Source organism: Anopheles ziemanni, chromosome X (genome assembly GCF_943734765.1).
Source record: "Anopheles ziemanni chromosome X, idAnoZiCoDA_A2_x.2, whole genome shotgun sequence".
In the NCBI taxonomy this organism is placed as follows: Eukaryota; Metazoa; Arthropoda; class Insecta; order Diptera; family Culicidae; genus Anopheles; species Anopheles ziemanni.
The window spans coordinates 7,434,636-7,459,479 of NC_080707.1; the positions used below are offsets into that span (position 1 = coordinate 7,434,636).

At 48.5% G+C, this 24,844-nt stretch overlaps 4 protein-coding genes across 4 annotated transcripts; 1 reads left to right on the forward strand and 3 right to left on the reverse strand.

Annotated features, from left to right (window-relative positions):
• The first annotated feature begins 3,337 nt into the window (after positions 1-3,337).
• Positions 3,338-4,103, forward strand: LOC131291297 (uncharacterized). Its single transcript, XM_058320495.1, has 4 exons — positions 3,338-3,439; positions 3,514-3,672; positions 3,751-3,897; positions 3,972-4,103. Exons 1-4 carry the CDS (start codon positions 3,338-3,340, stop codon positions 4,101-4,103), a joined length of 540 nt encoding a protein of 179 aa, XP_058176478.1.
• Positions 4,104-10,200: 6,097 nt separating this feature from the next.
• On the reverse strand, positions 10,201-10,779 carry LOC131290678 (uncharacterized). Its single transcript, XM_058319840.1, has one exon. The coding sequence runs from the start codon at positions 10,777-10,779 to the stop codon at positions 10,201-10,203; it is 579 nt and encodes a 192-aa protein (XP_058175823.1).
• A 343-nt stretch (positions 10,780-11,122) lies between these two features.
• Positions 11,123-11,531, reverse strand: LOC131291309 (uncharacterized). The gene has a single exon (XM_058320506.1). The coding sequence runs from the start codon at positions 11,529-11,531 to the stop codon at positions 11,172-11,174; it is 360 nt and encodes a 119-aa protein (XP_058176489.1). The 3' UTR covers positions 11,123-11,171.
• A 1,813-nt stretch (positions 11,532-13,344) lies between these two features.
• LOC131290680 (uncharacterized) lies at positions 13,345-14,028 on the reverse strand. Its single transcript, XM_058319842.1, has one exon. It carries the CDS (start codon positions 14,026-14,028, stop codon positions 13,345-13,347), a length of 684 nt encoding a protein of 227 aa, XP_058175825.1.
• Positions 14,029-24,844: the final 10,816 nt, after the last annotated feature.

Below are 24,844 nucleotides of genomic sequence, written 5' to 3' on the forward strand. Positions count from 1 at the left end.
TTCGGTATCCCCCTCGAGGCCCAATTCTGGATCACCTTGGACTTCAACCTGCGCCTTCCGTGCTCGCACGGAAAATGGTTCACCTTCTCCGGTGACCTCCAGAGCCCACAGGAGAGTACTTCCGAGTGCCCTCCGAGCGTACGTCCTTCATGGAGCGCATTAACGACACAATATTTAGTTTAACCTTAAACGCCGCCGCATGCAGGAAACGACATGATTAATTAACCTGGCCTGCCACGACGGGCCGTCAGGCGTCTTAATCGATTTTCGGCTGCCATTTTCGGTGGCACCGGAGTTTGCCGCGCGAGTCACCAGAAGCTGTCGAAAGCCTTCGCGCGGACATGTCCTTAATCGGCCCCGGTTGAGTGGTGGAAATTTGGAAAGGCGCCACCTAACCTAGTGGCCTTTAGTGAATCTGTCACGTCTCTTGTTTTTTTTTCCTCCACCGCTAGTGCTTTTTATCGAAGCCACTATAGGTTTATTCGCTTCGCAATCTCCGGGCCCCGGAGGTTTTGGACCACCCGAGCATGGCGACTTGCATGCTGCAAGCCTAAAACCATCGATGTACCAAGCATCCGAAAAGGCTCGTCCAACGCCGGGAAAATATAGAAAGGGAAGATCGCGAATTAAAAACAAAAATGGCCACCTCATTCCTTTTTCTTTCCAAGTGACGCGGAGGTTTTGGAGCCTGGAACCAAAACGCTTTTCGTTCAATTATGATTGCAAACAGGATTAATTGTCATTGCTGCTTGAAAGAAAACGTGCGCAAAGGGTCAAAAATTCACAATTCCAAACATGTTTGGCCGAAAACGGAAAAAAACGAAACACTTTGGGCATCGATTGCAAAGTTTAACGAACGCGCGCGGCTTGAAACCGAAACCGAAAGGAGGCAAAACAAGGGGGCAGATAACCAAAAAAAGAAGAAAAAAAAAACTCCAAAATATACCCCCTCGCAGCATGCTATTTCGTCAGCATGTATATGCGTCCGGCACGGGGTTTGCAACGGCCACGAAACCCGGCCCGGGCGATAAAAGGAAAAATAAATAAAACGATAAATTAAACTAAACGAGCGAATGAAAGAAAAAACGAGTCAAGGTCGCCCTGCCATGTCGACTTGAGGTTGTTCGAGTAGGTTTTTGGAGTCGGTAAGTGGGGCTGGAAGAAATTGGAGACGCCCGTCGGAAAGAGATAAGACCATTAGCGACGCGTTCGGCACGCGAGAAGAGGTTGAACCAAGCGGCGAGATGTACCAGAAGGAAAAAGAAACCACAAAATACTCTCACAATCGGAAAACATTGAACCTGGTGAGCATATCGCTTGTTTTTCTTTTTGTGTGGAGGGAGCAAAGGCGAATGTAAACAACGGCGTTAGACACCGCCGGTGACGTTTTACCTCACTCGGGTACTTGGATCGAACTTGACGGCAAAGTTTTGTTTGCTTCTTCGCGGTTGCATTGATACAAGCGATCAAGAGGAATGGCTGGAATCGGTGTCAACAGCCTTCCCTACTCCACCGAACATGGGACAAATCTGCCTAACCGATCTATCTGAGGGCTTGCAACAGCTTGGCCCTACAAAACTGTTGCCTACAGTCTCTTTCTAGGGGCAATATTTCATAGCTAACGCCATCCTAACGCCAGGCACCTCACCTGATCGGTGGGTAATATAATCCTACATCACGCGGAACAAGAGAACCTCTCACACTTGACATTACGCTGCAGTGGAGCACGTGCCAGAGTACAACAATGTAAATTGTAGATCTCAAACCCCTTTCGAGGCGGCTAGGAAGCTCGAGCCTAGACGAGTATATTCTGTCACCATCGTCATCTCACTCACTCCCCCGTCAAATCTGGGCTTACTCCCATATCCTTTGCTTAACGCAGGCGCAACGTCAACTGCTCTTTGCATATGGCCCCCGCGCGTGCCGGTGCTGGCGACTACTACTCGATCGTTGCACGACCACTACTCGACCACTACCCGCCGTTTGCTAGGCCGAAAACATTGCCAAACACACAGAGCCAGCTCACCAACACCGCTCACCATTGACCGCCGAGCGCACTCCGCTGCCGAGGGGAGGGGACGCCAGGTGGAGGGTCTCGAATATCTAGCAACCGCGTTTCGGTCACCGCCGGAGCCCTCAGGTGTTCGGATTTATCTGTCGGGTTAGGCATTAGTTAGTCGCCGCCAACCGAACGTAACGCCACGCCGATGCGGACAGATCGCGTCGCCTGGCAGTGGATTGCTCGGTGTCCTGGGGTGTGTTTGCTTTCCAGCTTCCAGCCATACGACTCCATCCGCGCATAGGTTTGTAGTATTGGGCAGAGAGTAAACATTCCGGGCGGGAAGGTGAACGGCTACAGGGTGGCCTTAGAACATATCGGGGAAGTTGGGGAACCTGCCGATGGCTACCTTCCGGGAGAATGTTTCCTGGACGTGGAGCTATTCTGGGGTGGGGAGGACCAAGGTAGTCCACCTCCCAGTCCCAGTGGCTCCACTCGTTCCACTCTTCCGCCAAGGTCGTCCGTTGTGTTGCAGGCATTGCACCGCGGCAGGTTCATCGACGTTCCCGATCAAACAGTTCACAGCTCCCGCACAACCGGGAGGGAGAATGTAAATTATACCTTTTGTTGTGGATGTTCATGTGTGTGTGTGTGTGTGTGTGGTTAGTTTTATTTTGTGTGTCTCGATAAACACCAAACGAGTGTGCGTCGCCCAAGGCTCCCAAGTCCACCCGGGCTAGTGAACGTACTTGCTGCGAAAGAAAACTGGTTCACGCGGAAGATCGGTCACGGAGCGGGTGCGGCCTGTGGGGGGGCGACTGCAGATGCGGGTTTTGGGTGGGCTGAGCCAAGGCCGAACGCGAAAGGCCACCGGACCTCGGACGCCACACGCCCGGTGCGACGGTGCACGGTTGCGGGAGGAAGTCGTTGGCCGTTCTCATCAGCAGCGTTGCCTGCGAGCAGCGGGCGCCAGTCACTGTCGTCGTGTCGAGTGATTTTGGTGTTTTGTTGTGCAGCCGAACCTGCAGCCGAAGCGCATCCGTCAATCAGCCTCAAGCAACAAACGACGCCCTCGAAGGGACTGCGGACCTCGATCAATGTTCTTATTCTCTCGGAGCTGTTCTCTCGATCAATGTTCTAATTAAGCGTTTGATCTTTACGGTCCCCGTACAGTGACAGTGTGTAGTGCGGGTGCCTTCTGGAGTTCTAGAGCCGATCGACAAAAAACAACAGTGTCTTAGCGGGGTAGGTGAGCTGTACCACAGATGAGCCCCGGTGCTGGCTAAGCATACCAAGTGACTACCTACCCTCCCCGACTCCCCCAGTGAATCCTGTAGAATGGTTGCGGACGTGCCGTCGCCGTTGGGAAAGCTTGTTTTCGTGGCGTTCCTTCTGGCGGCGAGTGCCATCAGTGCCGACGTTGATCCCGCCCTAAAGCCGGTGAGTCCGATGGCAGCCGGAAACCGGTTTCTAGACAGTCATCTAACAGTCGGTACCCTCCCGCCCAATTCTAGCTGGCACGCGCACCGCGAGGGCTCGGGTTCTTTCACAAGATAACGCATCTCGGGTCGCTGCTGTACCAGCAGTACAACGACACCACCTACACGCTCAAGAATGTGTACGACCTGCTGAGCAACGAGTTCACCGACACCTTCACCACCACGACGCCCGATGTAGGTCCCTTCCCCGTGCAGCTTCCCCCACGGAGTACAGCAGACTAATGTGTATCTTTCTTCCCGTACGCCGAACAGCCACGTACCACGACCACCACACCCGATCCGGCCACTAGCACCACGCCCAAGTATCGGATCTCGCGCGCCGAGCTCGGACGCATCCTCAACCGGAACTACCGCGGTCTGCAGAAGCTGTTCCGTCTCGAGTGGAACGAAGCCTGGAATGTAAGTGTTTTGCGTCTGCACTATCTAGGGGTCCCTTGTTTGGTAGCTCACGAGGTACGGGTTTCTCCCCGCAGCAAACGAAGTACAACATTGATGGGTACAAGCGGGAGCTGAAGAACTCCGCCTTTCCGCCACGCAACAGGACAGCCGGCGCGAGCGGAGCGAACCTCACGGTGCAGGTGGATGCCAAGCTGAAGAGTCCCTGAGGAGGCCCACATGCAGTCAGCCTAGCGACATTGCCGTACGTGCGCACTACAACACCACTGTGATATAGTTCTTGTCGGGAGCAGGACCCGGAACGTCCGGGGGCTCGGTGTAGCGTTTGGGGAATAATCTTGCCCGCCTTTTTCTCCTACTCCTAACTACCAGAAGAACCCAACTCCGGGGCTCGGCGGATATTCTTTCAACTCGTTCTCGCTCGCCGGACACTTACCAGTTTAGTTAGCTCGTTAGTCCTTAGAAAAGACGTGCGTACGTGAGGTGTCTTTCCGGCGATCCCCACATCCATGCTTGTTTATAGCTTTCGTGTTTCCAACTCCTGATGAGAATAGGTGTGCAGGTGTTTGTTTCTACTATTTAGCCATAGGGATTAGGTGTAAGGCTAGTATAATGGTTCAGGGATGAAGCCCCCGGGGGGGAGAAGATGTGAACGAGTCCAACGAGGTACTAGGGAGTGGATAGGGGGCATTCATTGCTAACCTTCGCGGGGTTTGCTGTGGAGGGAACGAATCCGTTCAATAAGTGTCAACGAGCGGCGAAGGCTAGCAGGCATACAGCAGGTGGCAGGCACTAAAAAGACTCAATAAACGTAGGACCAAGTCAAGCGGAGCGCGTACAAGGTGTCACTCGGTTTCACTCTCACACACCAATGGCGTCACCCAATGTCACCCAGGGGAGGAGTCACGACCCGGGCGAGCACTTTTCCGAGCAGCGAGATGAATCGTGCAGATGTGGCAACACGATGGAAGTCGTCGCCGCGTCAAGGTTGTGACCGGCACACCGTTGCTCATCCTGCCCACCAACATGCTCGCTGCACTGCACCGCATTGACATTGAATTCGCAATTTCACCAGCACCCGCCAAATGGCAAATGGCGTCGATTGCAGTTGAACTTGAGACTTGGCCCCAAAATTTCGATCAAATTTCGCACTTTGGTGATGCTCCACCTCTCATCCCAGCCCAATGACGTCCGAAGTCTAGCCTTCAGTGAGTACGGTGCTTTATTAATCATTCACTTAGAAATAAATATTTGCAATACAGCAGCGCAGAGGACCAAACTCTACGCAGACATCCACAGGATGACGGGATGGTTGAAGGTTCCCGGGGTGTTAATCAGTTGAACATTTGATGGCGATCGGAAGGGTACCAATACTCGTTGCTCGGTCGGTTTTGCATCGTCAAGCCTTTGGGGTGTGGGGGATTTTCAACCAAAAAAACCGAACCATTTTAGAACTGCGATCACTGGAAGTGCTTCCCTAGCCGCGTTCGCCACGTTCTTGCCAAGTCGTTCCTTAACGAGAAAGAAAGAAAGTAGCTTGATTAGCGAAACGGATGACAGCGAAGTGAGGCGCCATCCTACCAGGTGCTTTCCGAGGTGCTTGGGCGCAGCGTCCACTGGCGGCACGCCGACCATCAACACTGCAACCAGTACCATCAATACCACGAATAGCCTCCGGAAGTTCATCTTGGATCGACGCTGGACGAACAATCTAACAAACGTGCAGTTCGAACTGATGTGCTATCCTCTGCTCCGGGGAAAGCTTTTTAAGCAGTCACTGAAACAATGGAAACACTTGACGTTCCACAAGGTTATTCCCCCTATCCGGAGCATTTGCTCCTCTTCGATCTCCAGAGGGATGTTGTTTGCAAAGTTGTACTAAGAGTCCAGGACCGCTCCGTTTATCGAAACATTCCTTCTACTTATGTAACCATTCATAGGATGCAGGTAAATACGAGATTGAATAATGGTCCCGGGGATTCACAGGAGGTTCAAGGAGATAAACGAACATTCAGGATGTTATCTAGCGAGTAACGTCGATGTTCTTCTCGATTATGTAAAAGGACTGATAAGAGAAATGCTTTGGTGAAGTGATTCCCATACATTTTTACGGTTATGTAATTTCATTTAGAAAAATCACAAGAATAAACAAACATTCCTTGTATTATTGTCTATTTGGTTAATCTTGAGAAAATGATAGTATTTTAAAAAGAATTTTTACCTATTTCCCTCCAGAATACAATAGACAAATGTTTAAACTTTCAAGTTCAAGAAGACATGTTCAACTATGAACAGCGAAACCAAAAAATCACATTAATGATAGATCACAACATAAGAACTGAAAGAAACCGGATCAACTGTGACTACCTAAACCGAATCATTTCCTGAGTCAACTCTTTTACCACTCGATATGAGTTTGAAATGCACTTTGCAGTTTACGCTGATTTGTGAAAAAATACTATTTGGGAAACTTTGGGTAAATAAGATGCAGCTATATCAAATGTTACTCATTCTTTTGTGGAATTTCAAAAGATCTTAGTGTGGAAACAGTTATGAAGAAAAGAAAACATTTATGATTTTGTACCAAAAAAAAAACGTAAAATAAGCCAAACGTAACACTTTTGTACAAAATAAAACTAACCAAATCGGGAAATGAGTAACTCAAGAAAGTTTAATTTGAATGAATGAATCAATTCCCTATCGTTTGATACGAGCATGCTTTACACATTATTCACGAAATTTTTAGTGAGAACTGGGTAATGGTATGATTAACACAACAATCTCGCTACCAAATACTGCAGGAAACCTGACAGTTCAAATTTCTGTGTTTACACATTTAACTTGTGAAATTGATTTGCAAGATGAAGTTAAGTTAAAAAAATAGATGAAGTTTAGTTAATAGTAACGCATTTCAAGCCGTTCATAAGAAGCGTGCCGTTTTTGAAGTATCGTGCATATTTGTTGAGTCTTTAAATAACTCGAATTATATGTTTTACAACACTGGTTTATTTCCTGTTGAATATATGTTGAATATTTTTTCTACTTGTCCGAAAAGCTTGTCATTTATAGCCGTTTCAAGAGGTTGTTGTTGCTTTATTCAGTTTGTGGATTGATTTGTTGATTGAAGTACTTATTTATTCGTGCGGTTATTTGAATAATTTGGAGATTTCCTCGAATGTCGATTTATTTAATCCAATTCTTGATTAAATTTAGATAACTACCCAATTGGCAAATATGTTAACTTGTTGTTCCTTTTCTCCGGATGGAAATGCATTTGTTTTCCATCATTGTGGGCGAGCTTTCCCGAAAGCTCAGACAATACGCTGTGCTTTTGGGTGCGTGTAGAGTCGTCTTGCAGGCGCTCGCTCAACGGAAAACCCCGAGCTGATGCTTCCTGCCAACGGCCAGCTGCGGTGTGCCTTATCCTCTTCGAACCGAGCCAAGATGGCCACTGTCTCGTATCGGCCGGTGCCAGCATGCTTTCGAACTCCCCTTCCAACTCCCCATCCCGAATCCGGCCGAATGGAAAAAGGGGTAGTGAAAAATAACGCTCCGATGGCGATTGTTTCCAGTGGAGGCGCGGGCCGTTGCGCCGAGCACCCTGAACCTGATTGTGATTTATGGCCGGCCAACATCATACACAGTGCCGGCGGACTGAAACCGAACGGCGGCTGGACCGATGCACCTTTCCACCACGAAATCGTCCGTTGGAATTTGCGAGCGAAACGGCGCCGACCCTAAGGGAAGCTATTTTAATAAAATGTAATAATTTATCTTGTGCTGCTTTACCTGTGCTCACACCGATTGGCCTGCCAATGTGCATCGGCTCGGGCATCGGTGTCGGCATCCAATGGCATCGGTGTGATTGAAAATTTATTATAACATTTGTCATTGCACCGTTTTCACCGCCGGGTTCGGCAGGCAGCCAGGCCCGGTTCGACTCCTTCTTGGACAAACAAACTGCTACTGCCTGCTGCACCAAGGCTCATGGTTTAGTTTATCACAGTTGTTCCCAGAATCGATATCATGAATGTCTGATAAGAGCGGGGACCGAGGGACGGGTTCGCTTGGCGACCGACAGGTGTTGATAGACCGACATCTAGAACACAATTTAAACAGGCACCTGATAAGTTGCCGATACTTCTCGTCGACATTCCCCTTTGCTAGTTGGGATCTCCGCTTATTGAACCTTGTACGATGCATTAGCGACTTCGCTCGTAATCACCAAAGGCAGTAATCTTATCGCCCGACTTTGATTCGTGTTTCGTTTCGAAATTATCGTACGGTGATTAACGAGAGGCTGACTAATTAAATCATAGGTTTTTATTTGTCACGTGGGCGTAGAGCAGCCGTAAAGAAATCGTACAAATCTCGCTACTAAACTAATAGTGTAGCTGTGACTTTTGTTTACCAACAAAAGTCACACGCGCTTACGTACTAGAGCCTTAAGCAGGAGGGTAGAAGGGGGGAAGAAGGGTGTGCAGCAGGACAGTTGGGCCGTATCCGAGGCTGGTACAGGATGTTATCAAGATTTCGTCACCTGAAATGGAACAACAGAGGCTTGCATGAGTACGCTTGCATGGGCCGCAAATGGAGTTGCGTCCGTGCCGACTCCAGCTACCGAAGGTGATTCCCGACATCATCCAAAAGCGACCGCATGTCGGCAGTAGCCCCACCGGTCGGGCTTTTGGCCCGCCTTGCACTTGGAGCTGTTCGGGGAGCTCAGCAGATGTGCCACCCAGTTGGGCGGATCGGGGTTATGGTAAATGACACGCTTCGCCTCCGAACCGGGCGACAACTCCAACAGACACACAGCTACTGTCAGCAGTAGGACAAACTTGAGCACGGAGCTGGAGCTCATGGTCTTCGGTTGGATTCGGTTTCGATCCGGCTGAGCGTATCTCTCCTACAACTCGACACAACGCCGGTAGCAGCGGCACTGACGATAAACAGAACCGTGTATCAGCGGTACCGGCATCTGGCATCACAACATATCGCAGTGTTCGTCGAAGCTACGAAGAGATTACATATCTTTCGGACCCACCTGTCAGGGCTAGCGACAACTTGATCCATCAAATCGACACCCGATTACGGTAATCGGCTGAGAAGGAGGGGCGTTTTGGACGACCCGCGCTAGAACGAGACGGTGTTCCGGCAGATGCCACGGCTGTCCGTCACCTGGCCGTTGCCGCAGCTGCTGCCGGCGAAGTTCGGTGAGCGCAGGATGTTGGCTTTGTTCGCATCATCCACCTCGATCGGTCGCTGGAATATGACCCGCACACCAGCGCACGGTTCTAGCGCTGGCGACAGCAGAACTCCCAGCAGCACCAGCAGCACCAAGCTCACAAACGTTCGTGGGAACATCTTGCCGCGGTGAGGCGATAACCATCGAGTGGAGAATCGAAACCAAACACAGTTTGCACCGCGGGAAGCGAATGCGAGAGGTTCGGTGTAGCGGGCGTCGAAGGTAGAACTTTCCGCAAGTGACAACTAGCCCGGCCGGAGCTTCACTAACGATTTTCAGATCTTGTTGGACTGCCTGCTGCGCAATCGCGCACGTACACTGTGACGCACGCTTTTGCAAGGGACGATTGAAGTGGATTGAATGGTGATTGCGGTTGACGGTGCCTGCCTGCATGGATGGTTGACGGATGGTGAAGCGGTGCTGGCTCGCGTCTAACCCAACACCCGCCGGCACTTGTAGTTCCGATCGAGCTGCTGGCCCGGCGGGCAGATCGTCGGCGCGTTCATTATATTGGATGCGTTGACGGTGCCGTTGTCGCGCTGTGGTTTGTAAAAGATAACCCGCCGCCCCGAGACACCGCCTCTAGCCTTGGCGGTCGGGGACTGCGAATCACTGGCCGACGGAGGTATTGCACTACTTATCAGTAGCAGTAGTAACAGCCACAGTGTTCTTCCACCGTACAGACGCATGCTCACTCACAGTGTTTCGAAACAGCGCACCAAAGAACGGTCTATAGCGTGAGCAAACTTCCTGGAATACGTCTACGCTGCTCACCGTCGAGGGGAGCCTGACTTTTGACTAGCGCTCAAACAACCGATCGTGTTCGAACCGGGGCTGAAATCGGCACGTTGTTTGCTCAACACAACTGCTGATAAGATAAGCGTTCGGGCGTTGTTTTCGTTTTTTTTTTGTTGTTTTCAAACTCCTCTACCCATATGACCTCATACCTGATACCTCTCACCGGTGACTCACGGACCGTTCGATATTTAGCGAAAAATCCCCCCAAATAAACTTGACCACAATCCCTCTTACCCGCGCAAATTACATCCACACGATTCGTCCTAGGTGGCATCGGTGTCTTCAGCGGACGTCACCAGTGCGGATCGTGCCGGCACCGAGCTCGGATCGGCCTCCTTGATAATGATCGTCCCGGGCGCCGGGTGACCGCTGTATTTCGTCGCCGTTATCGATGTTTTAAAGAGGTACTTGTAGTCCGGATTGCTATTCTCGAAGGTCGGCGTCGGGAAGGTGCTCGCATCCGTGGTAGAAGTGGTGCTCGCTACTGTTGTGGTGGACGTGCACGGACGTCTTGTTGTTGTCGCTCGCAATCGCTGGCTGGCGAGAAACGCATTCACGGCCTGGTTCGAAACACCGTAGCTCGATGGACGCTGCCCGGTGCGGAACACCTCGAGGACTTCCTCCACGTGCAGCTCTAGTGGGTGCGATGGCTTGCGGGTACGGAGGTACCGCAGGTAGTCCGGCTTCAGCTGATCTAAGCTAGCACTGCCCAGCAGGGCGGCAAGCACCAGCAGGGGCACAACCAGTGCGTGCATCCCCAACAGTATGACTTCGGCGTAAACGTTCCGAGCGTGTCGTGATGAGCAAACGCACAGCAGCTTAGCAGTCGGTCGACTGACCATCGGACGCCGCGCAGACTTGCCGAACTTTGCCAACGCTAATCGTAGGTCTTGACCTTCCTGCGCGCCGCTGCCGCTCGACTCGGGAACTTATCGCTACCGAAAGAAGCAATCCTAGATGACGAGGTGATGCCCCCGATGCTACCGTTTGGGGGAGCGGGGGGACGAACGAAAAAGAAACAAAAACACCACGGCTTTGTTTTGCCAAGCAACAGAAACAAATACTTTATTCATTGGTAACATGGTGGAAGACGCCGCGTCAAACCTCACTGCGGACTTTGGGACCGTCATGGTTGGACCGCAGCCCATCGAACGAACAGGGTTCTAGCACACGAGATAGGCAGCATCGATGGTCCTAGGGGTGGGGTGCGTGGTGCAGCATCCGCGTGCATGGTCTACTTCCGCGCAAGAATCTTCAGCGAAGGTGTTGTGATCTCCACCTCCTTCGACTCACTGCTGAACTTGTCGCGTATGTACTCGCGCACGTTCGAGGCGTACTCCTTCGCCTTGGATGCACCCTTCTTGACGCCCTCCTTCACCTTACCCACCCCGTCCTGTACGCCCTCCTTCACCTTGACGGACAGATCGCCGAAGAAGTCCTTCACGCGATCGATCGTTCCGGGGCGCTCCTCGCTCGACGAGTCCACCTCAGCCAGGTCGACATCGGTGCGCTGCTCCGGCACAGACTTGGCAGACGCGAGGGTGGCCGCCACCAACAGCACCGCACCAGCCAGCAGTATCACTTTCGACGCCATCCTTGGTTCCTTCGTATTAATAACAAAACGCACTCTGCGAAAACTCTGGAGGAAGTGAAGATACACTCTACAATCTACACAACGTTGCACTTGATGCGAGAACTGAATGCAGCCGTGCGCTGTACGACCGGCTGTTAAAACCTTTGCCAACCAACTGACGGAAGCCGCGCCGATGATCTACCAGGCGACTACGGCGCGCGCACCTACTAGAGCTCCGTCTTGATTGACGAGTCCGAGTTCCATCAATTGGACGCCCCGGCGGCGAAGCGAAGGCTACTGCGTCGATGCCCTGTGAGAAAACTCGCCTTCTGAACCGCCGGCCATCGGAACTAATTGCCCCCAGCTTGGCCGAAGGGTAACCCCGATCCGAGGTCGAAACCGGTTCCGGTGTTCGTGAGTGGTACGCGGTACGTCAATCCGTTGAGCTCCGTTTCGCACTCGCGAAGGTCGACGCTTTGCGTCTTAATACAAGCTCGTCGCCGTTATCCTCCCCACTGGGTGGTGGTGGTGGTGGTGATGCATATAATTTATTTATTAAATCAACGCTGATTGGATGAATACCAAACGAGGGTCTACCGCCTGCCTCGAATCCCCGCTCCTCCCGCTATGTTTGCGGGAGGGGGAGTAGCATCTGAACAGCATCCAAGCAGCTGCGCCAAATCGACTTTCAGATAGTGGGAGCTACGAATCAATCGTAAGCATTGTTGCTTTGCTCAATGTCATTACCGACGGCGAAGGACGAGTGTTCTCCCTTTAGGGAAAAACGAGGCAGTTCAATTTACATCTGAACGATACCACACCCTGGTCCATCCGCTCACTTCCGGTAGCAGGGAAGGGAAATCGTTAAAACCCAATTAAAACATCCCCAGTCCCCATCCAACGAGGGTATCGGATGGGTCGGCATGGGATTCTGGATGGGCAAAGCCAAAGTGTACCGCTTCAAATGAGTCATCAGCTGAAGGTAGATAATGGGCGTCTGGTTACGCTACACAATGGGCCAGCTCGGAACAACGACCCGGTTCCGGTGTCTCTCGCAGATCTTATCGGACGACCAGATCTGCCATCTGCCCGTAACAGCGATGGGAGGATGCTTGCAATGACCCGAGAATGTCTCGGCAATCAAAATAATGTACCCGAGTTTTGGTCTCGGAAGGGTGAATGAAGGTGGTAGTGGCTGGGTTTGGGCGACCGAACGACTTGGCTCGGGGAGGATACCGCGCGTAGGGCAATGACGACAGTGCCGACATAATCACACCAATTTCGTTCCTACTAATCAAATCAATTTATTTGCTTCATTCACTCAAACACGCTGCGCCCCGGCTCGATGTTGAGGCCGCTTCCGCTTGCGAAAGTGTGTAAATTCGTGTTGATGCTGTTTGATGCGTGCGTGCGTGGCATGTCTCAATGTGTGTATGTTGGTCATGGTGAGGTGTCTGGGGTGCAATGGTTAACGTGTGCGCGACCACCGTACGTGTCACCGATGAATGCGTCTCGATGCCACGCGGCCGAGATATTAACGGTAATAGAATTAAATTAAAAAATCACACATCCTAACAGATAACGGCGTGTCGTGCCTTTTGCATACCGTGGGTAGACGGTGGAGGAGGATGAGGAGGAGGAGGAGGAGGAGAAGATGTTGGAGAGCGGATGGACGGGAGGTTAGGATGAGGGATTCAGCTTCACTCACGTCCACTCCACAGAAATCGTGGCTCAACACACGGTACGTTGCGTGCGCGAGGTCTTGCTTAGCCTCTCAGAAGTGTCAGGAGGAGGAGCGAGGAGGGAGTTGGAGGGAAGCAGTAGATGTACGTCCTCAGAATACGTTTCGACACTTCCCGTTGACCACTTCCTGGCCGCTCTTGCAGGTGAGCGGGCTGGCGATGATGAACCGGTTGTCGATGGTGACACCTGTCGCGGCCGGAGTTTCCGTGACGTCCCGCTCGTCGTCGCCCTCCGGCGACTTCTCCGCCAGCATGTCCTTGTCGTTGAAGATGATCCGATCCTCGTCGTACTCGTCGTTCGGCACGATCTTGGCCGGCTCGTTGGACACACCGACGGCACCGCCGTAGCCCGCCAGGCTGTTGCCGGCGTGGGAACCCCCGGTTGCTGGGCGTTCGGTTGATGGAGCGACGGACGAGGTCGTGGACCCATCGTCGGTGCGGACGGTGGAGGTGAGGGCGGCCACGGTTGAGTTAAGGTCGGCCGACTCCGACGGACCGTCCGCGCTGGTGCCGGTCAGCTTGCTGCGCACGTAGTCGTATCCCTGCAGGACGCCGTCCTTCACCGAGCTGGCGGCATTCTCCAGGCTCTCCTTCATCTTCGCCGTGCCCTGCTTGAAGGCGAGCGTCACGTCGTCCAGAAACCGGGACATCTTGCTGCCCTCGGTGGAACTGGCGACGTCGGCGCCTCGGGTGGAAGTTTGGACCTCCTCGGCGGGTGTGGTGACGGGCACTTCCGCAACGGGCGCGGGACTGTCGATGGGGTTCGCTAGCACCATCGTGATAAGCACTGCAACGAGTGCGCATAACCTCAACGGATGGTGCGCCATATTGTCTGCACTTGTAGCTGGAGTTCTCCAACCGATGTATCAGAGCGACTGCTGAGTTGGTGTATAGTAGACGTTCTTTTGACCTATGGAAGCGCAGTTCTGCAAGGGCTTACACACCGTGCTAGACACACCGGCCACACACCAAACTTCCAAAATGTAACACTGACGCTGAACGCACTAACTCTCGCTACTGCCACAAAAGATCTCACGAACAAACGCACTAGAGACCGTTCCAGAGTAGGTGTGAAACGGATTCACACAACCGAAAAGCGTCCTAATGTGGCCGCAACTGACTCGTCGAAGCTCCCGTGCACGAATGAACCAAGGCACGCGGAGAGCGTACAGCTTTCGACCGACCCGACAGGCATTTCTTGCATCCCGCATCCGCGTGAGCGAGCGGCGGCGGGTCCGGGCAAGGGCTACAGCCTCGGCTTCACAGCGCGAAGGTGATGATGATGCTGCTGCTGCTGCTGCTGCTGCTGCTGCCCGTGTGACCACTACACCGACGCGCCGGTTGGCGCACACAGAGCCGCAAAGTACGCGAAGCTAATCCGCACCTGCATGCGAGACCCGTCGAGGTATGGCACGTCGTGCCGCGGGTTCACACTGTGTGGCTGTACGATGTAAATTACCCTCGCCGCGCCGTCGGCGCCACCGAGCCCGCCACCTTCCCTCGGGGGTGATTCGTAAGGTAATTGATGCGGCCTGTGCGTATTGACGTCTAATGATGTTTGGCGTTCATTTGTGCACTGTGATGAAGTGTGTCCAGACACAAAGCCAGGGCAAATAGAATTTAGACAAACAGAAGAAGCGAGCGGAAGAGAGATACATCATTTGGCAATGGTAGAGGTAAACATCGGTCCAATCGGCCACAAATGCAGGTGACGGAGCTCTACCCGGGATCTACCAGCAACTGGTCGTCGGAGAACCGGTTTCCAGAGTGGAGAATCCCCCAGAGCGACGCCTGAGTCGAAGTCGATGTAAAGAGGGCGACAAGACCATCAACAGGGACCGTTTCAAAAAAACGGTTCATTTTGGAGGTTTCCATTTGGCGATGGCGTCGTGTTGGATAAGGAAGCGAAAACCTGGACTGTTTTGACACCCTACGCGGATCGATTGATCGAGAAACCGGTCGTTCGCCTTGTCACTAACGCGTCCACTTTCATCCGAGACCGTGAGCCGTGTCGACATCGGGATGTGACACTTTCACTGGCGGCGTGTAGCGAGGCGAAAGATGTTCGAACAAAAACGAGGTCTGGTTGCACAAGGCCGCAGCAATTGCTATCGCGTACCAGGAAGAAAACACTTTGTTGCAATTAGCTCCGCTCGCTACAGAGGAGCTCGCAGAGTAGTACCGTCTTGGGGAGGATGTTCTCGTTTATTGATATCGCGTGAGTCTTGTGTATGTACGCTGAAGTTGGTCGTTACGATGCTATCGAGGGGACGCAGAGGTTTCGGTAGGGGCCCGTACTATCCGAGCGCCCGAAGAGCACCCACCACCGGTGCTATCTTCTGCGCCGCATTGGCAATCCTGCGACCGGCACGTCCCTGCAAAAGAATGAGAACAGAGTGAGCAGAGTAATGGCACCGTGAGGTGGAGTGAATCACACTCGCACTTACCAGCCGACGCAGTCGCTTCCGGAGGCACTCCGCCTCGCCAAAGAACAGCGCCATCAGCATCAGCGAGACGATCAGAATTAGCTTGAAGTTCATGATGGTACGGGATGGGCTCGAAAAATTAGGGCGGCCAAATCGCTCGGGAGACTGCAACCAATGTCATGGCGTCTACGCCCGACGCTAGACTTTTTATACCCCCCTCGCACGTACTTGAACTCCGGGGATCTTGAGATGTACATGCTTTGAATAAACCACTTGACCGGCGACGACAACAACAGGCCCGTACATCTCTGAAGAGTAGTACATCTGGGTAAACGTTATAGCCGTTGTGCAAGACCATCACTTCCGCCCAATTGTCGTCTTGTCGTGGCGGCAGACAAAGGCCTAACATGACGAGAACTAGATACATACTGGCGTTCGAAGATTGCACCGGCAATCTCCCCCCCGCGCGATTCGCTTCATATAGATAAACCCACGACCTGTCACACCTTGATGTTACTGATTGACTTTGCCAGAATCAGATGGCGACACTGTTACCCGGTGGGTAATACTGTGTATATTTAGAATGTCACTTGCGGTTGCCAGTCCCTTGTAAGGCACTAAATCCACCCTTTACTCCGAACGTAGCCAAACCCGAAGTGCCCGGAAGGTTGCAGTCCCGTTTGCTAAGAGCTCGTCGCTCGTTCGTCGAAATGAATTTATGTCCGTTAGCACTTTCCTCGTTCGGTCGCCCGCTTTTGGCAGGCGCTTACGGTTAAGTTTAGCATGTCTATTCATTTTTCCTGCTTTCTGTTTGTTTCTTGTGCCTGATAGTTTGTTTTTCCTTCCCAGCTCGTAGCCCGTAGTCCGGTGCCAGGGTGATAAATAAATAAATTTAGAAAACACCCTAACCACCGTCAAACCACAGACTTCGGACCGGGGGTAGAACGGGAGATGAAGCGCCCACACAACACACCGAAGGGAAACGGCAAAACGGTGGTTCTGTTCCGCACCCGCCCGCAGGCAGCAGCCGTTCTTGGGAGAAAGCCTTTTCTTGCAGCTGAGATCGGAGGGAAGCAGCCGGGCAGCCCGAAAGGCGCAAAAGGTTGAGCATTTAATGGCAATAAATTAAATTAAGGTGACAGCTTTCAGACGCTTCGAATGAATGTTTGTTTGGGCCGCCATCGCACGGCCCCTCCCCGGTCCCCGTTAATGGTGGATGGCACTGGCCGGTTCCGGGCAGTTTATGGTGTGTCCCGAGAGCTTTCTCCGCCGAGCGCCGGAGACTCGGAGCGGGGGTGGTTGATCCCGGTTGGTGGCGTTAGTGTCGCCCGAACGGGACACGTGTGATCCTGGTGTGGCGTGGAAAAAGAAACCTCACTTTATCGTGAAGCACACCACGGACCACGGGGGGAGGGGGGATATGGACGGAACCCGGTGACGATTGAGCTTAAAATGAAAATAAATGTGCAGCGACCCTGGACCCATGGACAACTGGACAGGGCTTTTCCGCCTCGGCGTCGAGTAAATGATGATTTGAAGGAGGTGGTGTTGACGCGTTCGACGCCTGATGGCTCGGGTTCGGTAGGCTGGGGAACTGCGGGACCACTAATCCTTCAAGAGCCACGCCGGTAACTACAATAAAAAGGAACTAATGTTGTCAATAGCCCCTCGCGCTGTGTTGATTCTCCGAGCTCTAGAACCGGAAGTCGACGTGTGTCCAGCTCCCTGTTCTATTTCTAGCGCCGGAACAACTTGATGAAGAATTGTGTTACGCTCTTACGGGCGTAAGACAAGTAGCCTCAATGTTCTCTCCGGAGCTCGGTGTACTTTGACATTCACGTTTTGTTTGTACGACGAGGAACTACATTTGATTCTATTGTGTAGCTAAGGCAACTAACTTAGGGAATCAGATAAATTAATCAAACCATAAAGCGCAGCTGAAAAGGTTAAGAAAAATGAATCTGTCAGGGTGAGAAAACTTCCTGTCGTATTTTGCAGGATAGGATAGTATAGCTTATAAAATTTATAAAACACTATCAAAAACGAAACACTCTAAGCATTTAAACATTATTTATTCGCCATCAAACATTACAAAAACACTCACATTAGGTCAAAAAGCATTAAAAACTTCGTAAGAGTCGACTTAAAAATATAAAGAAATCAAAAGAATTGATAATTTGATAATTTTTTTTTGTCGATGGTAGCTTTGGATTCTAAGCAAAGTCCTGCTGCTATATTCAAGAAACAAACACATTTAATTAAAAATGAATAAGAGGACAAATGAGGTGGTATTCTAAAAAGTAACACAACTTATTTACCTTTTTAATGTGGCGATGTTTGATGTACGCTGTCCTGATTCTTATCGTTTTATATTTTTACCTTTTACTTTATGGTTTGTTTCTTGATAATGTTGTTGTTTGTACAACACATTTTTCTATGATTTTATTGCAGTTATTTGGTTTTTAAATCTTCTGGCATTATAAGCTTCATCATCTTCCTTTTTCACTCTCTTACGATTTAACACGAATGAAGGTTTCCAGTTTTTTTTAAGTTGCTTTGTTTTAACGTTGGTGTGTTCAACTCTCGGTACATAGTCTCAAGGTATCCAGCTTTGCGGTGCTTGGCCTTTCGACTAATAAACCTTCGCGATTTTCAATGATAAAATGGTAATCATATAAGGTATGCGAAACAACAACCAGCTTGGTACGAGAAGTTGTCAGCATAATACAAAAAATAATAACAACACCAAAAAGAGAAAACCTCTGCGCTAAAAGTGTCGACCAAACCAAACAGCAATAAACTTTCCCACTCACCGAAAGACGTTCCCAAACCCGACGGCACCCCATATGAATCATTCAGCGATCTAAGCCTAGCGCGTGACATATTTCGCCGGCGGGGGTTGGAAAGTTTGTCGGTCAACCCCCTTTTTCGCCACTTACCACACATCGTTTGGGTAGCCGGACGTCGATATACTGGCCGAAAGTTTATCGCAAATGGCGGTGGAAAATCTTCCCGGTGGCAAACATGGTTTGCAGCAATTAAAGGGAAACGAAAGCATAAGTAGTCCCCAAGGTGAGTCGATCTTAAAAGTTAGGTTAGGGGGGGGGGGGGGGGGGGGGGGGAGGAGGTTTTAGGGCTCGCCACTCGTAAGTTAACTCTCGCAGCGATGCGGAAAAGAATGACGAGGATAGTTGAGCCCCCGATCGGTAGATTTAGGGAGCAGAAGACACGGTGCGTTTGGGGAGGATCTCCTTTGAACTCGAGATAGCGATTTGTGAAGGGGTAGGTGAAAGTTTGCGCCTCCATCATCTCACCCTCACCCATAGGACTACACGGTCGGTGTGTCGACGGGGAGTAGCGGGGGGAAGAAATCATTACAGACAAATATCCTCAAACTTCGACAGGAAGAGGAGCACGTTTCTTGTAAAGAAAAAAGCGAACAGCGAACGTCCTTTCCGAAGCGGAACGCAGGAGGCAAAAGAGGCAGAGGGCAAATTTTTCCAACCTCATTCCGTACACGCGTCACGTAGTGATTTTATTTATTATGAAACACTGTATACATTTAAAAGGGAGCATTTTGGGGAGCACCGGAAGCGGATACCGTGGCGTGCCGGCTTGCGAAGCGGTAACTTTCATCTTCAAAGGTGAATCGATTCGGGGATCCTCGATTATTGCAAGAGATTTCTCGTCCTTTCAATCCACCGGTTAGGTTTTTGGGCGTGAAATTTTGGCTTTGACCTTGCCTGACACACACACAAACCCACACACACACACACAGCCACTCACTGGACCGACCTAATATGATTGAGCAAATCCACTTAAAGCTAAGAGCTGAGGTTAAAACCCGGTGGAATATGTGTGGCTCTGAAAGAGTATCTGTGATGGAATAGAAACCGTACCGACGCGATCAGATTTAGAATATGTTTTTTGTTGAAAAACCACTCTAGGGGTTGCAACGAGGAGTGAGTTTTAGGTTCTTTTTTTGTAAAATCTAAAATGTCCACAGGTGTAAAATCTTTGAAGCAAGTCATAGTTCACGTGTTAAGTTTCAAAAACTTTTGTCTAGAACTTTTTCAAAGCTGAAAGCTGATGAAATTAGTTGAATAGTTTTTATTGTGTTATGATAAAGTTGTATAAGATTCTTAAATAATTTGCAAATCTAACTACTATTTGTTGAATAAAATTATTATTGTTTTTAAAAACATTACAATATCAATTTCAATGATTTTTAAATTGTTTATACTGCCATTTGTTGTGTCTTGAAAAGAAACTACTTCGGTGTTAATCAAATCAAAGGTATTTTAATGCCTCTTTAACTTTTAATCCTTTACTTTAACTATTAATGTTTTATTTTAACAAAAAACTTGAATTTGTTTGATACTACTTTATTTATTTCTAATAGGTTGTATAAGATTAAAAACGAAAAAATTCTAACTACTATTTGTTGAATACAATTGTTATTGTTTTCAAAAATATTACAACATCAATTTCAATTATTCTGAAATATTTTATACTGCTGTAGTGTACAAAACAATATCGCAATAACTGGGCTAAGTAAAATATTATAAATCAAGCAAGCTGTGCATCAGTAAATAAAGACGAAAACGCCAGCTTGTAAGCAAGTTCAATCTTGGCTTCCAACTGGGAAACATTTCAATAAATATAAAATGCACTATACTGCCATTTGTTTTGTCTTGAAAGGAAGTTGTTTTGGTGTTAATTGGAATTTTAACGCCTTTTTACTATAATGAATGATCATGTATTTTAGCTTTAAGATTTAAGAGATTTTGTTTATTACAACTTTATTTATTTCCAAAAGGTTGTATAAGATTTTAAAATAGTTTTTTAACTCTCGCTACTATTTGTTGAATAAAATTATTATTGTTTAAAAAATATCACAACATCCATTTTAATGATATAAAAACTGTTCATACTGCCATTTGTTTAGTCTTGAAAGGAAGTTGTTGTAGTATTAATTGGATCAAAGGTATTTTAGCGCCTCTTTACTATAATTAATAATCATTTATTTTAGCGTTAAGATAGATTTTGTTTGCTACTATTTATTTGTTTCTTAATGAAACTATTATTTTCGTTGATTAAACAGTCCGGAAACGAATAAGGTAAACAAGATTTAAGCTTGAAAATAGATGATATTAATTTTATCCTATCCTTACTTTTCTGGAGACCTTATCCATTCTTCTTACTGGATGACATTCTCTCCGTTTTTATCTCCCAGTCTCTGTTCATATCCGTCGTACTCTGACTTACCTTTTCCCCGGGGAGAGGTTTTACAAGAAGAATGCTATGTGCGACATAAATATTCGTTAATCGATGGTTGAAGGCTGACGTAGAGTTGAACCCCCTAACGGAGGATTTCGCCTCGGGATGACGTTTCGGATGCGGTTGCGTTCCAAAGGAGAACAACTCGGGAGTTTTGTTTGTTTCAAGTACGATTTTTACTTAACTGTAACCATATGCGACTGTAGCACGCGGCTGCACTTTTGGTGGAAGGAAGCTCTTTCCGGTCCTCGTCGGACATTCCTTTCTTCCGCGGTGCCTTGACCTGACCTGGGAGATACATGTTGCAAGCGAGAGGAACGCCCCGACGGCGCGTATAACATATGCCTTTGGCCGTCACATACCTAACCACACTTTAAAACGACGTCGGAAGGTGGCCGGATACCTGCGATTCGTATTCCCGTTCCACCGTCTTACATCTGCATTTACAACGCCGTCTAGCAAACGTTTCCTGCGGTTCCGGTGCCCTGTTCCGGCTCACTAGCAAGGTAGTAGATGTGTATATGTATAGATTAGAATTTGGTTTTTTGGATATTTGTCTGCCAGTTTGCGCTGCAAGCGGAAAGGCTTCACAACAATCGTATTCTTTTCGCCTCCGCTTCGGAGGAGTAAATGTTGCCGCTCGTCCTCAGCGAATTGCCCACTCTCCAGTAGATTTTTCATTGCGTGATTAAGTTTGCCTAGATTATTGATATCTCTACTGTTTCACCCCTCGCTTGTACGCACTCAGGCGGGGCAATTCAATCTCGTAGGTTTTTAACAACAACAGTCGCCATATTGTGTCCGTTTTCTCCATTCTCTATTCACTATCCCCTGACCTCGAATACCTCCATCGATCTGCTTCAGTATAAAGTTTGTGCGTGCCGTTGCAGTTTTCAACTTCGCAGCAGGCAATAATAACAAACAGCAAATACCAGAACAACCGAATGGAAACATAAACCCGTAAACCAATGGCATTATGCTGCTGGGATATGTTTGATACAACTCATTAGAACGAGTTGTTCGGGTACAGGGGGAGGAAAGTTTTTTGTAGCGCGTACATTGGTTTAATGCCCTTTTGTTCACTTTTTTAACTAGCATAGTATATTTGTCACATCTCCCGTTTAGTTAGTACTACCGTTATTTGTCTATTTGCTTTTTTGTTTGTTGTAATTTGTCTATTATGTATCTTCATTGATGAGTGTTTGCTTATAGTTCACTTTTCCTTTTACTTTGCTTTCTTTCTCTCTTTGTTTCTTCCATTTTTGCTCTTTTTAATTTACTTATTTTGTTGTCTCCCGCTTTTTCTCTCCTTTCCCTCTTCCTCTTTACCTACCATGCGTTGTTGATTATGTTATCAGTTCAGTTTAGCCCCTTTTGCGGAAGTGTTTGCGGTTTTTGATAAGCGTAGCTGTAAGTTCCATCCACCGATCGCTCGGTCCGTGAAGGTTGAGTAAGAAGGCTGGGCGTTAGTGTTAGGCTATTCATGTTAGCGGCATGCTTGTTTTTTTCGTTTTCCATTAAGGTTTTTGGTGTGTATGGTTTGATTTTTTTTTATTCCTACCGATTTCCATGCGTGCTCGATAGGGTTATCTACTGCACTCGCTCTCTCTCTTTCTCTCTCTCTTTCTCTCCTCCATCCCTGCGTATAGATATGATGATTCTATATTTACAATGCCGTCGACCACGCACAGGTAGAGGCATTCGACATCGCTCGCTACCTACCGTTCGTTCGTCTTCGCTCGGCAACCCGTTTGGAGCGTCATCCGAAGGCGCGTCCTGTGCGCCGGCAGCATCCTCCTCCTGCCCATTATCTTACAGTGCTTCTGAATTGTACAACTTCGCCCGGTCGGTGGTCGGCTGCAATGTGGTTTTGCGCGTCGGAAGGTTGGTTTGCTTCGGTTCGAGGCTGCCGCAAGCGGGAGTCGAAACCATCATGTTTATTTTCCGAGGCCGCGTTTGCTCACTGGCAGGAAAACGAGAAAAGTTTGAACCCCCAAATGAGAGGGTAGGGTGCCGTTGCCCTTGTGCCAGTGCGAACCCCCTTATGCCAAATCAAAGCTACCTCCAATGGACGAACGCTTTTTGTCTGCCCCGTCTACTATTGTCTCGTTCGGTTCAACGATCCGTTATGTTGGGAAAAAGGGAAAATGTTTGGTAGATTGCTAATAAAAAAAAACCCTCCAGCAGCTCATCCGGAGCGAGGATAAAAAAGAATCTCGAATCGAAAGGGACAAAGAGAAGTTTTTCATATCAAGCAATGGGAGCGTAAAGTGTAAATTTCCGCAAAGCAATAGATTTACCAAAGAATTTATTGAAAATGTAACAACAGAGCGAAAAAAAACACCGGAAAAGAAACGCACTCCGCAGCACGGACCTTTTTTTTTGCCTCGGCATGCCCCCACTTCCCTCTGGCGGGCAGGTGAAACAATCGAACAGCGTTCGGAATGAACTTCATTAACCAATGTTTTCCCAGCTTTTTTGTTTTACTTTTACCAAACCCATTTCCTTCCCCCCCCCCATCTTCCCTGCTCAGTTTCCGGTTTTTGTTTTCGGTTCCTCTCCGTCGTCGCAAACCGAGAAAAATGTCATGGCGGTGATTAATGACAGCCTGCCAGGATATCCTGGAATTTTAACTCCATTCCGTTTGCCTTTCCGCTGGCGAAAGGAGCGCGCAATTTCTTTGTGCAAGTGTTCGCCGAGATTGTGTAATGCGCTTTGGTGTGTCAATTAAAGGAACACCGGTCGGATATCCTGCCCTCGGCTGAAGCGGGTTATTCTTTTTGCCCCGTTTTGTCCTTTTCTTGTGACTTCAACGAAGTATTTGTTGAACGAGACGAAGAATGGCAAGAATCGTTGGATTTCTTGGAGGAAAATGCATCATTGTGTAATATCTCAGCACTTGAACTGCGAGGGCAACCATGCCAATCCAGCTGGCATGTTTGTAAAGTGGAGTAGTTTCGAAACGAATCATCAAACAGTTGAAAGTCGTTAATATTTTTTGTGAATCATTGCTGGTTGGCGTTACCATTTAATTTTGTTTTATCTTTACTTCTGATATTCCCACCACAAGAGAATGTGTCATGGGGACTTACACCGATGACTCGGCCTAAATCTCACTCTACAAAGTTTATTTATGTAAGTTTAACGACAACTTCAAGAGCTGGAAAATTAAAATAAACGCCTCGAAAACCTCCCTCCGTAACAATTAAACAAACACAGTAACATAAAACCTCTCCAAAATAAACAAATTGATGGGAGAACCATAAACTGGAGAGCAACTGTCGTATACCTTGGTCTAAAACTAGATGTTAAATTGATATATTGCCCTCACTAAGACACAAAGAACTATAAATGGGATAGACTCATAAGACTACCATATGAAATTATCAACATAAAATGAAAAAAAATAGAACCAATGACACTTTTATCTTCAGTTTGATCGCAGTGTGCAAGTACACACGAAAAGAAGTTGCAAATCAGTACAAACAAACTAAATCATACTAAAGATCAATCAGTTGATCACCACAAATATTTCAACAAGAGCTAAATGTTTTTTAACAATACATGCGCTGATTCGTAACTTAGTTATATAATTTCATGAACTATTTTACAGATTGATAGACAGATTGAGCAATAAATTTATGTGTAAAGCGTTAAAACAAAGCTTCCAAGCAACAACCTCTTTAAGAGATGTAAGTTACTGTTTAGTCATCCTGTTAAGGAAATTTTTTACGCATATTAATATTTTAATCGAAATAAAGTTTTAATTTCTTTTAATAATAATAATGTTTTTTGATTCATTATTAATAATGTTTGAAAACGTATAAAAAAAACTACTATTCAAACAATTTTCACCATAAAACGATAAAAATATTGTTGACTGTAC

What these genes read in the sequence shown, in the direction of transcription:
- LOC131290680 (XM_058319842.1), bottom strand. Translation starts at nt 14,028, where the DNA reads ATGGTGCTAGCGAACCCCATCGACAGTCCCGCGCCCGTTGCGGAAGTG.
- LOC131291309 (XM_058320506.1), bottom strand. Translation starts at nt 11,531, where the DNA reads ATGGCGTCGAAAGTGATACTGCTGGCTGGTGCGGTGCTGTTGGTGGCG.
- LOC131291297 (XM_058320495.1), top strand. Translation starts at nt 3,338, where the DNA reads ATGGTTGCGGACGTGCCGTCGCCGTTGGGAAAGCTTGTTTTCGTGGCG. An exon ending in TTGATCCCGCCCTAAAGCCG is followed by an intron (nt 3,440 to 3,513) that starts GTGAGTCCGATG and finishes GCCCAATTCTAG; the next exon opens with CTGGCACGCGCACCGCGAGG. An exon ending in AGTGGAACGAAGCCTGGAAT is followed by an intron (nt 3,898 to 3,971) that starts GTAAGTGTTTTG and finishes TTCTCCCCGCAG; the next exon opens with CAAACGAAGTACAACATTGA.
- LOC131290678 (XM_058319840.1), bottom strand. Translation starts at nt 10,779, where the DNA reads ATGGTCAGTCGACCGACTGCTAAGCTGCTGTGCGTTTGCTCATCACGA.